This window comes from Cyprinodon tularosa, unplaced genomic scaffold (genome assembly GCF_016077235.1).
Source record: "Cyprinodon tularosa strain WSP-4 unplaced genomic scaffold, ASM1607723v1 ctg71, whole genome shotgun sequence".
Classification (NCBI taxonomy): Eukaryota; Metazoa; Chordata; class Actinopteri; order Cyprinodontiformes; family Cyprinodontidae; genus Cyprinodon; species Cyprinodon tularosa.
The window spans coordinates 2,974,580-2,991,524 of NW_024039463.1; the positions used below are offsets into that span (position 1 = coordinate 2,974,580).

Sequence of the window (16,945 nt, forward strand, 5' to 3'; positions counted from 1 at the left end):
CAAAACCAAAACAAAAAAAACACTTCCCGTACTTGTTTACCAGCAACGCAAAATGTTACAGGTCCGATTGGGTTTTTTCCTGTTAATACAACTTTAATTCTACACAACACAGACTTATGGTTGCTGTGTTCAAGAGGAAAAGAAAACTGAAGCAGAGTTAATTTTCCAATCTTTATTGTATATAAATAAAATACAACTATCTAAACTTTAATAGAAATAGTAACATACAGGAAGTGAAAAGAAACTAACAAAATAAATGGAAAGTTGTTAGTCCACCCTCACAGGTACTCAAACAATTCAACCTGAGCGGACTAACAAAAATAACCAAAAGGGGGGGAAAAAAAATCAAACTTTAAAGGACAGCAGGAAGCAGTTACAACCCTGTCAAAACAAAAATACAAATTACTAAATGCTCTTTAAAACACTCAAAAAAGTACAACAATATTAAAACACTGCTTACCTGCATCACTTAAAACAGTAAATGTAAAAGCTAAAAGCCTACCTGTGGCGTTGAACAATCACACGCCCTGGTAAAATTACTGCCAGAACACCAATAATGCAGACCTGTATAAAAAACACCAAATCACCACCAACTTATTGCAGAGGATAAACTCAAAACACAATTCACCTCCCAACATACCCCAGCCAGCCAGCCAACAGCATGGATCCACCACACCCCTGGTCCCAGACACAGGAAGTTAACTTCTGGCTACTACCCTTCCTGCTTCCCCTTTTATAGAAGCTCAGGCTAAGGAGAGTGACACCTACTGGTGCCACCTGTTACAAACATATTTGTAATGAATCAGGAGAAGTTTAGAAATAAAATATTTTTTTCCGTAGATAACCTTGAGCGTCATCAAAATGCCGTGACCCGGATTCGAACCGGGGTTGCTGCGGCCACAACGCAGAGTACTAACCACTATACGATCACGGCGAGCTAGCCAGGACTGGTGCAGAGGTGGCAATCTTTTTCTAGAAGAACAAACAACTCACGATTCTGTACTGCGATAGGTTGAATTGTGGTTAAATGTGGTCAAAGTATACGTGCAAGCTGTCAGGGACCTAACATTGGGCCTGTAATTCCGGGGTTAAGGTGCCTATTTATCTGTTTGATCATTAATAAAAAAAAAATATTAAAAAAAGGATTCTTTCATTGTTTCATTGTCTTTCCTGTTTTCTTTGTTAATTACTATGATTTATTTCCTGTACCTTTAAACAGTTTTTAAGGGTAGGCTTAAAACTTTTCTTTTTGATAAAGCTTATAGTTAGAGTGGATCAGGATATCCTGAGCTATCTCTATAGTCATGCTGTTATAGGCTTAGACTTCTGGAGTCATAGAGACCCCTGTTTCATCATCCTATTTGTTCAATCTCTAACATTATGCTCTCTCTGCTTTTTCTCATAATAGCTTTACCTTGTAGGTTCCTGTTTGGAGTGACACATTCAGCTGTGCTGCTGCCATAAACACCTTTGTTTATAGGTGTTCAAGAAAAAAAGGATTATTTCATTGTAATTTACTTTCCTGTTTTCTTTTATTTACTTTGTATTTACTTTGACGGCTTTCCATTTGATGTCAGTTCCACAGTTGAGAAAAACGCAAACTTTTTTTTTTCACATTATTTTGAAAGTGCTTTACATTTTTATTATGTATTTTCCAACATACAAAACTACCCCATTTTTCCTCTGTGTGTGCACCGATTCATATTTAGTTACTTTAACACAATTGCATATGTTAGTAGGGTAGGACTTATAACAATTGTGTTGAAGTTTCTAAATACCGTATGATTAGCTAAATGCCAGAAGTTGTTGCATTATTTTTTTCACTGTGCCAAATATATGAATAAAATATATCACATTGCAGTCTGTTGTTCTCTAAGCATCTAAATTTTTTATGTAATATTTACTAATATGTTTTTTTCTTTAGAAAAATTATATTTTAACTTGATGTTTTTTAAATATAGCAGAGATCCTGGACCTTGCTTTGATTCTCATCTTTTTTCCTGTTATAAGTACTAATATTACATTTACTAACAGGCTAATTGACTGGCACAATGGTTTTTAACTTTCTTCTTGAGTGAATCAGTGTACTGGTTTAGTACATGTAGTTTATATAACATTACATGTTACAGGTATTATCCAGAGAAATAAAATTGTTTTACTTGTTAATGGTACACTTAAGGTTAATTTCTGGGATTTGTTTCCTGTACCTTTAAACAATTTTCAAGGGTAGGCTTAAAACTTTTCTTTTTGATAAAGCTTATAGTTAGAGTGGCTCAGGTTATCCTAAGCTATCTCTATAGTTATGCTGCTATAGGCTTAGACTTCTGGAAGACATAGGGATCCCTGTTTCATTGTTCATTTCCTGGATGGTGCCGCCTTTTACAGCTGCTTTTTGTATCTCTGCTTCTGTCTCCTTGAACCCCAGTCGGCCTCGGCAAATGGCTGCTGACACTGAGCCTGGTTCTGCTGGAGGTTTTTTCTTGTTAAAGGGGAGTTTTTCCCTCTCCACTGTCACTACAAGCATCGTTCATTTCCTGGATGGTGCCGCCTTTTACAGCTGCTTTTTGTATCTCTGCTTCTGTCTCCTTGAACCCCAGTCGGCCTCGGCAAATGGCTGCTGACACTGAGCCTGGTTCTGCTGGAGGTTTTTTCTTGTTAAAGGGGAGTTTTTCCTCTCCACTGTCGCTACAAGCATGCTTAGTGTGAGGGATTGCATTCGAGTCAATGAGTCGATTCAATCAACTGGTTTTCCTTAGATAGAAAACTTTGAATCAATTTGACTGTATGAACTGGTGAACTGTAAAGTGCCTTGCTGAACTCTACAGCTCCTCCAGAGTTGCAATAAGTCTCTACATTTTGTTTAGATGAGTAATTGAACAGCACAATTCCCTGTATTACACTGCCCTGTTTAATCCCTGACCTGTCTGGAGTTTACCTTCTTCTTCATAAAGTTTATTCCCTAATACCTTTTTATCAAACCTGTAAAAAAAACAGTGCAGCTGAATGTATCTCATATTTAAATCATATCCAGATGGAGAATTTTCTAATATACTGTAATAACCAGATCTTATTTAAAACAACACAGGGAATGGGGAAGGACAACAAATACCCATCACACTTTTTTCAGATCATTAAAATCATAGAAAAAAATATTATTATATGGTTTGATTGTGTTGAAATGTAAGCTTAAGGTGCTTTAATGTTTTTGCAAGAAACTACAATATGTGGTGAAATTTTAATTTATAAATATATACCACAATGACTCCATGCATAAAATGGGCCTTCCACAGAATAAAGCGAAGCATACCAATTTTTCTGTTGAAAAAAATTGTCAAATATTTTACATTTGTAAAAATATTAGCATTCTGCTTTTGTGCTGCTATTCTGAAGGAGAAACTTGGTTTAGACTTCCTCTATTATTTAAATGCTTAGAGCCATTAACTACCAAATTAAATGAAGAATCTTAATGCTAAACAAAAATTGCACCATTTGGTTTTATTTTTAAACAAAGCTTTATATCACATATGTTTGAAAGCTTGACAATACAGAGAAGAAAGTAGTTCTGTTGATTAGATAAATTATTAAAGTAATGTCTTCAATAGGCCAGCCAGCTTGCCACTGAAAAGTGTTATTCACATAAAAAAAACATTAAAAGTATACCACAGTTTTAATTCTACACAATGTTTACGTATTTTTTCATTTACTTTTTTTAATGAAAAATAACATAAGCAGAGTATCAGTCTTCTCAATCCACCTATTATCATCAATCAAAGACAAGGTGCATAATCAAATGCTGTAAAAACAAACAGAAATAAATAATTAAGTCCCTTTTCCTTTTACTTATAAGGTCGGAAATCTTGCGCCTCAGTCTCATCGTTCTCTTCAGGTTCGTTGCAGTGTGTAGTTGCTTTTTTAGCAGCGCATTCGGCCTTTCTGGTGAAATGTCGATGTGGAGCCGCCAGAGTCTGATGCTGTTGTGATTTCCTGTGTGAAAAGTTGCTCATGCTTTGAGCGGTAGCACCTTCAGTTTTTTTGTCTTTTGCTGCACGGTTCTCTCTGTACACATTACAGGATGCCACCAGAGGCATTCCAATGTCCACCTGCAGGCTCTCAGTACGCCGCAGATTACTGTCCTTTTGAGTATAGTGTAAATCCACCTTGATTACTACCGATCCCTGAAAATAAATAAATAAAAAAATATATTAAAATTAATTTTTTTTAAAAAGGTCCCATTTACAGAAAACCAAAGAATATTATTAACTACATACCTTCAATCTCTGGAGAGAGCAAAGTCTTAGAGTGCAGTCAGAGTTTTGCGTTTCATTAAATAGTAGTGAGTCCATATCCTCAGAGCAACCAGGCCTGGAGAATATGTCTTCCATAGACTAAGGAGTCAAATCATAAACATTTTGATCAGTATGACTCAAATATTATACATTGTTATCACAAATAATAACTACATTGACATGTTTTTTTTTCTTCCACACTGTTTGCATTTGATCACTGCTGCACTTTAAGTAATGGAAATGAGAGCTGTACAAAACGAAATTAAATAAAAGTTGTCTTATATAGCGCCACATAACTGCTGGCAAGCTATAATAACACAAACCACAAGATGGCAGTATAGTAAGAGATTATGTAGTCAGACAAACATGTATTGTGTAAGAGGAGCTCGTCACACTCTTTTAATTTCCTGCTTTGTCATGGGTTGCGCCATGCTGGAAGTCCATATTTGGTGAAAACTTCCTCATACATGGAAGGTGGGGGTGTTAGTGGTCATTATAGACACCCGCAGTGGAAACTGACTGCATTCCATCACGGCCAACGCAGAATTTTCCCAAATACAACTCACATGGTTGATTTAAAACACAAAGTTGAGAAAAGGATCTTTAAATTAATTCTTCCGATTAAAGACAGGAGGAAAGTAATGCATATCTACAGTTTAAATGTGTGCCCATTACACATTTATTTATGTTGCATCCCTTGTTCAGTTTTTGGGTCAATCCTTTTACAGCATTGAAGACAGTTAAGTGGGATATAAAATATTTGATTGTTTAAGTATAAAGTAAATACTTACAGGATTGCTTCTTAGCATAACGGTACAGTCCTGAGTTTGGGCAGGTGTAGTTTTTACAGTTGCAAAAGCCACCAGTACATTAGAGAACAAAGCTGAGAAGCTGACTTCCACCTCCACACCACATGGAAACGTCAACTGCTTCTTTCGTGGCAGCTCTGAAAGAAGAAATGAAAGCCTTTCATATATAATGTAGATATACCCACACACAACTTGTTTTAATGACATATGGGGACATTTCATTTACTTATATTCATATTATATGGCCTAACCTAGACCCTTACCCGAACTGAATTCACACCTAAGTCCTAAACTAAACCCCAACTTTACCCTATGGGGACCAGATGAACTTCCCCATATGTACCAGTAAGTCCCCACAATGTAGGATATTTTACAAAACACTGCCACCACATTATCGGTAATAAAAGACCATATATTTATGCATGCACCCAAATAAATATACATATCCATATAAATTGCAGACTTAAGCTATAGTCATTTCAGAATTCGTGATAAAACAGAAGTCTGGTATGTTAAGAATAGCCTCATTCTAGATTGAAATGAAAATACACATTTCACACTGAATCGGTTCCTTGTTTTGATTTATCAAAAATAATAACAGGCCTTTTTTTTTATGCTTCTGAAAATATCTGAAACCACATTGTCTCTAAATGGGTTTTCACAAACTGTAGCGTAGGAGGTGCAAAGATCACCGACCAATACAATTACAATTCCCCTCCTGTATTCACACAAGAAGGGTAATAGGTTAGTTTAAACTCTGTTCAGCTTTGGCTGCAGGTACTAGTCGGGCTGTGTATTTACATTTGGTAATAATCAGCCTCTGGAAACTTAACAGAATCAAACATTTGGGGACTTTTCTATACTTACCATTTGCTTGTCTCCAGCAGATATCGCGTAGGCGAAGCTCCTTTGTGTGACCTGTAGTTCGAACTTTGTCCGTGAGCGATCGTGGTTCTTTCATGGTGTGTTTTATCTCCACTGCCTGTTTCCCAGTTACTAGAGGGTCTTTACCAACATCTGATGCAGAGACAAGGAGAAACAACGTAAATAGGATGACACAAAACATAAAGTGCTGTATAAAGATCCCCTTTCATATTTTTTGTGTTGCCTTTCTTTTTTACATTTAGATGTTTCTGGTTGAACAAGTCTTAATGCAAAAAGAAATTAGGAATGAATCTATAGATTATTTTAGTAACTGATGGGTTATTTATTTGATTCATCCATCCATCCATTTTCCGTCAGGCTTATACCAAGTGGGGTCGCGAGGGGTGATCTCGAGAGGCGGGGTACACCCTGGACAGGTCGCCAGTCCATCACGGGGCAACACAGAGACAAACAGGACAAACAAACATTCACGCACACACTCACACCTAAGGAGAATTTAGAGAAGCCAGTTTAACTCAGGTTTTTGGACTGTGGGAGGAAGTCGGAGTACCCGGAGTATTTATTTGATTCATCGATTAATCTAAAAAGACATATTTATAATAAATTAATATTTTTTTAAATTTTAAAAAACCATTCGGAATAAAGAAAAAAAAAACTCATTGTGAATTTTAGATAAATTGCTAATTTACATTTCCATATAGTTATTAATATATATGTGTAATCTAATAAGTATTAAAGTATCAAATTTTTAAAATGATGATTCTATTTTTTAAAGGGAAAAATACTTTCCAAGTCAACCTGAACCTTGGTGGAAAATTAATCATCCATATTGTTCTAACAGTGATTTCTTCTGTTTTGATTATAGGCAGAGCTTTAATACATTTCTTCAATAGAAACAATTTAACAACATAAAGTAGAAAGAAAGGATTAAAATAGCAACACATCATGCTTGAATCTAATAAAATACTGGAAAAGATTAAGAAACATACACATCTGGAAAAGGTTATAAAACTATTTCCAAGGCTCTTTGTTTTCAAACCCGATGAGAATAAGAGCCATCATCAATAAACGAAGAAAACAACAGTGACATTTTGCAGGAGGGTCTTTTCTACCAAAATTTATCCAACATGGTTTTATCAACTTCCAGAAGGTCAGAAAAGAACAGCCTCTACTTAAACCACCACATTTTTAAATAGCTGTACAATAACAGCATGAATGAAAGAATTCAAATTTCACTTATCTCATTTAAATGAACAGAAAATTAAACATTGAGGATACCAAATCCTGCCAGAAAATGCTGAAAGGACAATGTGTGGCCACAAATTTAAGCTACAGAAAAGCAGCAGGACAATGATCAATTACATACCAGAAAGAAATTTCACCCCTGAATGCCTTTGCAAAAAATAAAACAAGATTTTCAAGTGACCTGTGAATCCTTCATCAACCTGAGAATGGTATGACCCTAAACAGGGACTGATGCTTAAAAAACCTCCAGCGTGGCTGGATCCAAACAAGTGTTCATCATTATTTCCCCACAACAATGTAACAGTCTCATTGCCAGCCCTCAAAACAGCTAGATGACAGTTTTTGCCATCGTTTGGTAGTTTTCTCTCTTTAATAAATCCAAAATAGCCTTTCGCATTAACTTATCTTATCATTATCTGATTTTTACGTTTTTTCATGGTCTGAAGCATTTAGCCATGACAAAAAAAACAAAATCCTGATATATATTCCCAACATTGCACAAAGGGTTCTTATATGAGCTGCTAAATTATTCACAAAGATTTTAGAGAATAGTGGATGTATTCTGTGTCTAATCATGGGACTGCATAAGTTCTGCAAACAGAAAGTGTTGGATAAGTAAGTGAAGGAGAATTTGAATCACGTGAGCAAATTTGAGGAACTGGGGATAATTTAAAATGTTATAACGTTTACAATAACTGATTTTCAAATATTTTGAAAGTTCTTTTCTGAAGAATTCACTGCATTCCAACAATGGAGACGTTTCAAAAGCAGTTAGTAACTCAAAAGACAAATGGAAAACCCGGATAAAAAAAGCTATTACAATACAAATCTACAATCTGGTTATACTAAATAAGTCCTTGAGCACTTTGACACAAACAGATTGCAATCAGCAGGGGTCATGTCTCGCATCTACTGATTTGTGAGTGACCCTTTGAGAGCGGAGGCAGGGGGGGGGAGCCGAAACGGCAAAGCAGCTGTCTCTCCCTCCGCTCTTCTCGGGTTTCTTGGTGTTCTCTCGCCAACAGTGTGAATTTCCAAAGAATGAGGTCACATGCTAATGGTACCTCGAAACTATATTTCCCCTGAGCCAATCAAAAATGACAAGCATGCTTTCAAGGCGGAAGAATTTCCTATTCTTACATCCATGATCAGTTGGAAACACAAGCAAATTGCGAGTAAACAACATTAAAATGCAATGCAGGTGCAAACTCTGATCTGACATTCACTTCATCAAAACAGATAAAAAAAACTAACAGCCGAATAGACGCCAAAAGTGTTTTCCACTATAAAGTAGTTATTTTAAACATTGGGAACTATATTTCATTGCACTAAACTGATTTGTACACAACTGATCTACCTTTTAGACCCTGTATTGGTTGTTTTATGGTGTAGTTTGTTGAAGCAGCAGCTTATTCAACAGCATGAATGGATAAGATCATCAGGAAGGCCAGCTCTGTCCTTGGATGATCCCTCAACCCATTGCATGGGATGGAAGACAGAGGGACTTTGGCTAAATAATGTCACTGTTGGACAACATTTCCGTACCACTTGGATGAAGATGCAGCAGAGCTGGAAAACTCATTAAGCAACAGACTGCTGCACCCTACATGCACCATGATGTTTTTTCCTCCCACCTCCTCTAAGACTTTTTAAACATCACTGGTCCCAACAAGCAAAATAAGTTTACATCACTTTTTTATCCTTGCAAATAAATTGTTTTGTTGTGTTTTTTTTTTTTTTTTTTTGCATAAAAACACATATACATTTAGCATATTTCACAAAACCCCCCTATTCAAATCTACACTTTTATATTTTTTATACCTCTAAGAACCTGATGCTAAAGCTGTTATTGTGTGTGTGTAAGTTGTACATTTTCTTTGATTCCCAGACATCATTTTCCATTTTATACCATTGTGTTTATCCCCCCGTTAAGGTCCTATCCCATAAAACAGAGATCTAAAATACTCACCCTCAGATACTCGCTCTAAGACGTGTGTGACCTTCTCCGCTTCGAGGATGTGCTTGTTCAGGTACTTTGTGAAGATGCCGGTGCTCTTGCCCCCATCCTGTACCTCATACGCCTCAGCATCCTCACACCTGAAAAGATTTAAAAGGGTTAAAATGATACAAAACAATATTTCCCTTTGATTTTCTTTGGATTTTACCATTTAGGGTTTAGACAAAATCTTAAATCAGAAAAAACAGATATTTATACATACGTGGCATAACCATATACTGTGTTCCCGTTTGGTCCCAGTGGCTTAATGACTGATGGGATGCAAGCCTGGTTGTACCTAGAAAAAATGTTCGGAAAGAATCCTGGTAAGCATGATTTCTTTAGTAATTAAATCTACATTTTATGTCCTCCCTAGTGGAAAATTGAAGATTATCTGTAAACTTACCATTTCCTACAGGTATCCAGTAGGATTACACTTATTGCAGTCCGTCTTTCCTGCATTTGAAGCATAACCCGCTGCACACAGACACAGTTTTTGGTTTGGTATGGCTGTGGAGCATCAACTGCAACCAAGTAATTCCTTCCAGCATGCTCATAACCATGACCAGCGTAGTAGAAAAGCCCTATCAAGAGAAAAGAGAACGGAGAAAGTAAGTTAAAATTGGAACATTCTACAGTAAAGGGTTATAGTCATGGTAGGAAAGAGGGGGGGAAAGTAAAACAGCTGGTTTCTTTTTTAGGACACAGATCATATCAGTAGGTTTTATCATTGTAATGTGCCATGACCATTTCCTTCTCGTTCCTATTTTATCATATAGACAGTTTCTAACTACTGATATATGACAGTGTTTCCTTTAATGCTGTGTAATTATAGTATAGACATACTTCCTCTTTTACAGCAGAACTACTTTTAGGCACCAAAAGGCGTCACGCGTGATTAATAAACACGCTTTTTATTTATCCTGATGGTTTTATCTCCAAAGTTCTGCACAATTTTTTTTTTTGATGCATTTATTCAGAATAAGACATCTCATCTGCTTACTGAAATACACTTAAACAATCAAAAACAACCTGAGAGTTTAGGAACTATGTAATATTGAACACAGGACGTGAAAAAAGGGGAAGCTAAAGCACCATTTCACAACAGCGAAGTGTTTTGTAGCTAACGGCACATAGCTAACTTAGTCAAAAATAGACTCACCATAAACCCCCCTGTCAAGGAGCTGAATAAAGTTTTCGATGGCAGCCATCATCTCCTCCCTGGTGAGATCCAGCAGGGAGACAACTCTGAAGCCCAGCTGCTGCAGCAGGTTGGCCAGCTCGTGGACGTCCATGACGGGGGCCATCAAACCATAGTGGTGGCGGTAATTCAAGTTGCCAATAAGAAGGGCAACCTTATCAGTGGCTGAAAACAAGAATGAGATAAAGAAGAAATTGCAGCAAAACCTTTTTTTTTTTAACTGGCATAGGAGATGGTATCTGTTTCCACTAAACTCTACCTGTTAGCGCAGCAGGAGGAGGCTGGTCAGGTTGCACTGAAAAGAAAAAAGAAAAACAAACACCAAATCAATATTTGGAGGGAAATATTTCTAAAATAAAATGCTACAACTGATGCCAGATTTGCTGCTCTCATTGCATTCATCAAAATATGTACTGAAAACAGGAGAAACAAGAGCTAGTTTCACTTCACATCACTTTCCTGCTGTGGGACTAAGCACTATTTGGAGACCAGCAACTTCCTTTTTACTCTTTAGAAATGGGAAAGTACCTCCAGTACAATGGAAAAAAAAAAAACAAAGCCTTTCGGATAAATCAGCAAAATAGAAGGAGGGTGAAGAAAACCTTGTCTTCCCTCAGTTTCCTTTTCTCAGAGATATAGCTGGTAATGCAGGAAGAAAAGGTAAAAGGGATGGAAAAACTTGTTTACGCTCCTGCTTGGGACTTACCAATATCGACATCGACCGCCTCCGTCCATCTCTCTGCCAAGACGTTAGATACCGAACACAAATAGGATCCCCCATGTTCTGATGTTACGCCGTCAATCTGCAAGATTATCAAAGCAGAATGACTTTCGTCATTTCCTCAAGCACAAATCACAGTTTTTGTCAAATATCAACCTGCTTTCCCAGATAAGTTGGTTAACATAATAAGGTTTTACAGAGAACCTGGAGTGCAATCCAAATAAATTCCTGCTATGTTGCCGTACCTCCAGCGTATCACTGGTTTTGTCGAGCAGGGGCTGTCCGTTTCTGTACCACTGGTAGTAAGGAACGGGGATGCCAAAGGCAGCGCAGCGAAGACTGAGTTTCGCTCCCGGTTGTACTGCCTGTGGTTTGGGATTTATAGCAATGTGTGGCTCGCCCTGCCAATCAACTGGCAAACCTGAAAAGAAAGAAGCAGAGATTGTAAGATGGGTGAAAAACTTATAATATCAGCAACACATAGAGGAATATAGTAAAATCATAGTACCTGATTTATCAATGTCCAGCACCTTCACCTTCACCCATTCACTAAAGACGTAGTTCTGAAAGTGGTCATTCACTCGGCACACATATAGCTGGGTTTTAGAGGCTCTGATGGTCAGGTCTGCTTGAGTACCACCAGGCACCTGAAGTACAACATAAAAAAAAAACAGATGAACTCATTGGTTAACCTCTTAGTCATTTTGCCCCTTCACTTAATTGTAAACACAAATTTTATACCATTTTGTCTCTTAGTTGCTGTGAGTTTATTTCTCTTGCTCGATGTGATTACATTTGAAATTAAAATCACACATGTAATGAATGTGTTTATTCTTTTTCAATTATTGTAAACAGCTCTGGAATTCTGTTGATTTGTTCCTGATCTATGTCCAGACCTGCAGATTGACCCTTTGGCATTTCTGACAGTGTAGTTTTGGTCATTTCATACATAACTTTCCTGGGTAAAAATGGAGCATTTAAAGCCGGATAGGTACATTTCTTTCCTGCTTTCACACTTACACCCAGACATCTAAAATAGTTTTAATGTGTTGACTCTTTTCCAACTTTCACTTGTAAGATATCTTTCTCATATTTGGTTAAATGAAAGTGTGCAATTACATAGTCTCTAAATAGTATTTTGTCTGTTGCAGATCTGTCACATTTCTGGCCCAGAAACAAAAGGTAAACAAAACAAGAGACAAGAAGGGCGTTAACAGTCTTCTAAAACATTGCACAACAATTATAAAAGGGAGGGATGATCATTTAAAGTATCAAAGCAGTGTCCATCCTACAGGTAAGAAAAGATTTGGCCCATTGTTGTTTCTAATCTACTCCCTTTCATACCTGAATAAATCTAGTACCAAACAACCAGAGCAGCAAATCAAGATCTAATCTTTCAGAAAAAGTTATTTTACCAAAATAAAAGTTGTGATTTTAAAGGTCTTTCTTTAATAAACTTTCTTACCTCCTCATCTTCAGTGAACCATTGATAGCTGAGGAACCCTTTGCCCTCAGCACGGACTCGAAGGGTCACTTTGTGGTTGACGGGCACGCACACGGATACAGGATGGCGCAAAATGACGATTTCTGAAACAAATCACGACAATCAGCTACCTGAAGGAAATAGTTCTCAACTGTAATTGTTTTCACAAGAATCACCGAAAAATGCGCGGTAGTGACAAACCTGTGATCATTATGTTACTGGATTTAGGGTTAGATCCAGTCATCTGTGCATTTTCTTCTTCTTTTATCAAACTGTAAAAACAAGTTTTTTTGCTGGTGTTTTTAATTATACACAATGTAAAGAAAAAAAGACAATCCGTCTGAATCATGCATAAAAGCGAACCTCTTATATGTTGTGAAACAAGCTGTAGTTGTATTTAAATCCTTATTATTATGGTATATACCTGCCGTTAGCCTCGGACCGGATGAACAGCACTGGGATGTCACCCAGAATGGGTTTTCAAGTCTAAAACGTCTAATATATAAACTCTTCCCTTTCCTGGAAAATAGAAAGCGCACACACATTACCGATGTAGCTCTAGTATGAGAGCAATCACAATATAAGTTAAACCTTAGATTATTTTTCTTGTGAAATATATATATTTTTGTATAGAAAAAACTATGAAGAGTTTAGCTCTTCGTTTTTCATACACAAACAAACAAACAAATAAACCAGGAACCACAGATGAGCTTTATTTTACTGAAGTCAAGCCAGGTTCCACTTCGGAAACGACCGTCAAGCCAGTGCGCACTGGCTTTTTAACAGTCACGTATACACTGTGCAGTACGGTAGCAACGCTCATTTGGACTTTTCAAAATAAAATCCACTAGTTGTTTAGTGGTTATTAACTATGAAGACAATGCAGTTCAATTAGCATATTGTCTAAGCCAAAACAAGGCTTTGTTTGGGCTACTCTATTAAGCTTGCAACTCAATGCTAATTCTGACATTTCGATTTGAAAAAGCTTCCTGAAACGTCTTCAAAGTTTGAAAAAAAAAAAATTCCAGTGGATTGTTTTTTTTGACCTTTTTAAAAGTATTAACTTTCAATATTTATAATTTATAGCCATCAGGTCTAAAACTTATTTCATTTGTGCCTCTTTGAATACAGATATATGATAATGATTTTAATGGGTTTTTTTTTTTATTATTTAGTTTTACATCGTTAATTTGTGCACTTTATTACAGAATGCCCATTTTTTAACTGAGTTTAAATGTTTTTTAAACCCAAACTTTTTGTTTCCAGTCGCTGATTTAATTTCAAGGTGATAGTACAGAACCCCTAGATGTATTTCATCAGAGGTCATTATGGTCTGATGTGGGATTTCATACTTAAAGCCTGTCAAAATCTGTGAAATTGGTCAATTTCCTCTGTGTTTTCGTGAATGTTGCTAGGAAACTCCATATTTCCAGTTGCTAATTACACTTCAGGGTGACAGTAGGAGACCCCCAGATACTTTTCATCAAAGGTCATAGAGATCAGATGTGGAATTTCAAAATTAAAGCCTCTCAAAATCTGTAAAATTGCTCACTTTTCTCTATGTTTCCGTGAATATTAACAGGTACTCCCTGCTTCAAGTTGAGTGAGATAGTAGAACACCCCCGTAGATACTTTTCACTAAAATTCATCATGGTCTGATGTTGAAATTCAAAATGAAAGTTTCCATGAATATTAATGAGAAACCCCTTGTTTCCAGTCACTGATTTAAGGTTTAGGGAGTCATTATGACATCCCTAGGTGTCATAGGTGCAAAGGTACCTACAAATATTAGTAACTAGTAATACTAGTAACTGCTAACAGTTAATAATATCCACAATTATCATGAAGAGCTGATGTGTAATTTCACAATTAAAGCATCTAAAAAAATTCTAAATTTGGTCACTTTTATCAAAGTTGCTTATTGGTATGAATGCACCATAAGGATGTTCTACTATCACCCTGAATAGAAATCAGTAGCTAAAGCAAAGTTTTGGTTTAACAGCATGTAAAACTTAAGTAAAATAAACGGGCATTCTGAAATAAAGTGCACAAATTTATCATAAAAAACACTAACTAGATAAATAAAAAACATTAAAATCATTCTCATATATCCATATGCACAGGGGAACATAAGAAAAAAATGTAGAACAGAGGGCTGTAAATTATAACGAATTCTACTTAATAAACATTAATATTTAATTTGTCAGTTTTATTTTGAAAACTCCAACCTAACGTTGCTACCATATTTCACAGTGTATCCATAACTGATTAAAAGCCTAGGGCTGGCTCCACAGTTGTTTTCTAAGTAGATGTTGGCTTGATATCAGTTTTATTTGACACTTTACGGGAAATGAGCAAGCTGGCTACTTTTCCATGCAGAACACAAACCACAGTCTAAGGTCAGAGTGACTGAGATAGTTAAAGATAAAACATAATACACTCCCTCAGCGCAAGTCAAACTCTTACTGGAATTTCAGCATAAGAGATTATTTATCTTTTAGCAGCAAATTCCAGATCCAACCAAAACAGCTTCCTTAAAAAAGTCATTAATACTCTAAGACTTAATTAAGCTATTGATGGATATTTTTATGATTTAGTGCCCTATTTCTACCACATCTAAAACCTGTTAACCTCCAATATGAGGTGCTCTCACAAAATTTAAATACCTGCAGATATGTTTTCTCTTTGGTTTAGAGAATAAAACAAATGTATACGAGTATCATCATTGCTCTTTTCATTTAAATTGTTTTAACAAAAAATTTTTTTTTAAAGATATTGTGATACTGGAAGCATAACTTTATTCCAAATATTCTACTAACAAACTTTATAAAATATTTTTTAAATGTTTTTTAATGCAATTTGAATCTTAACATAATACGATCTCTAGAACCTTAGTAGTTACAGTAAAAAAAAAAAATAATAATCTAAATGGCAAAAAAAAGAAACAGTATGACTCAGGGTGGGTTTTAACAAGATATTTGGCCTTGGACTGGGGACAGTTTTAGGCATGGCAAGTTTATTTGTATATTGTATTCAGTACATGACAACTCAAGTGCTTTACATGAATTAGAAAATAAAACACAAGAAAAAATAAAGCAGAATAAAAGAAAAACATTTGTAAAACAAAACAAAAAAGCTGGACCACAAAAAAAAAAATGCAGAATTAAAGCAAGTAAAAAAACACGATAAAAGCAGGTAGAAAATAAAATAGAACAGTTGGATTACAACCTTAAACTAATATACCTGTTTTCAGTTTAACTTCAACAGTCAAAGGAAGTTCTAAACAAATGGGGTTTTAACATTAACTTAAAAGAACTCAGGCTTTCAGCCCTTTTCAGCCCTCCAGTCTTCTGGTAGTTTATTCTAGATCAGTGGATCATGGGAACTAAATGCTGCTACTCTATGTTTGGTTCTAGTTCTGGGTGTACAGGGTAAGCTAGAATTAGAAGACCTGAGCGGTCGGGGGGGTTGATACACTGACAACAATTCTGTTACATATTTAGGTGCTGATCCATTCAGTGATTTTTCGACTAACAGAAGTATTTTAAAGTCTACTCTCTGAGCTACAGGGATCCAGTGGAAGGACTTTAGAACCAGGCTAATGTGCTCTATTGTCCTAGTTTTAGTGAGGACACAGACAGCAGCGTTTTAAATCAGCTGCAGCTGTCTGATGGAAGTTTTAGGCAAACTTATGAAGACACTGGTGCAATAATCCTACTAAAGATAAGTTAATGAATAAATTTTTCTACATCCTGCTTGTAAATTTGTCCTTTAATCCGTTTTAGTGCTATGTCCAACCACCTTTCTTATTTGCTTGAAAATGAATACAGATAGCATAACAGATTTTAACCTCAAAGTGTGATTACAGAAAAATAAGAAATCTTCTTTTTACATTGAGCAATCTTTGTATTTAGGGATGGCTACATCATCTCTTTCAATTGTTTGCATTTTTTATCATCTCAGAGTAATACATTTTTAATAATCTATTTACTTGATGGTGAAGATTCTCATTCATCCAGGTCATAGTTATTCCAAAAAAGTAAAAAAAATAAAATAAAAAAAAACACTAGACTTTGTTTCCAAGTTTGAAGACGTTTCACTTCCCATCTAGGAAGCTCTTTCAATTCAAAATGTTAGAAATAGCATTGAGTTTTTTCCTATACACTTATATGTTGAGGTTTCCATCTCATTCCATGCTCACCAAACAGTCCAGAAAAGGTATGCTTGTTGTCGTTGGCAGGCTCTTTTGTGAGACGCATGGTCCAACACAGAAGAGCGACCTCCTCAGGACAAGACCTGCGGTACATCTACAACTTATG

General features: G+C 36.1%; 1 protein-coding gene and 1 non-coding gene across 3 annotated transcripts; both read right to left on the reverse strand.

Moving 5' to 3' along the window:
* Window positions 1–862: 862 nt before the first annotated feature.
* trnah-gug lies at window positions 863–934 on the reverse strand. The gene has a single exon. It is a non-coding gene; the product is annotated as a tRNA-His (tRNA).
* Window positions 935–3,493: 2,559 nt separating this feature from the next.
* Window positions 3,494–13,160, reverse strand: malt3 (MALT paracaspase 3). Of its 2 annotated transcripts, none has more exons than XM_038268707.1 (15): window positions 13,051–13,160; window positions 12,828–12,898; window positions 12,609–12,730; window positions 11,652–11,790; window positions 11,389–11,564; window positions 11,129–11,225; window positions 10,682–10,717; window positions 10,384–10,587; window positions 9,628–9,805; window positions 9,445–9,519; window positions 9,195–9,322; window positions 5,963–6,112; window positions 5,078–5,232; window positions 4,269–4,385; window positions 3,494–4,175 (listed from the first exon to the last, which is right to left on the reverse strand). In XM_038268707.1, exons 2-15 carry the CDS (start codon window positions 12,868–12,870, stop codon window positions 3,837–3,839), a joined length of 1,959 nt encoding a protein of 652 aa, XP_038124635.1. In that variant the 5' UTR covers window positions 12,871–12,898; window positions 13,051–13,160; the 3' UTR covers window positions 3,494–3,836. The 2 variants fall into 2 exon arrangements, with proteins under 2 accessions (XP_038124635.1, XP_038124634.1); XM_038268706.1 differs by having other exon boundaries at window positions 12,990–13,127.
* Between the last annotated feature and the right edge of the window lie 3,785 nt (window positions 13,161–16,945).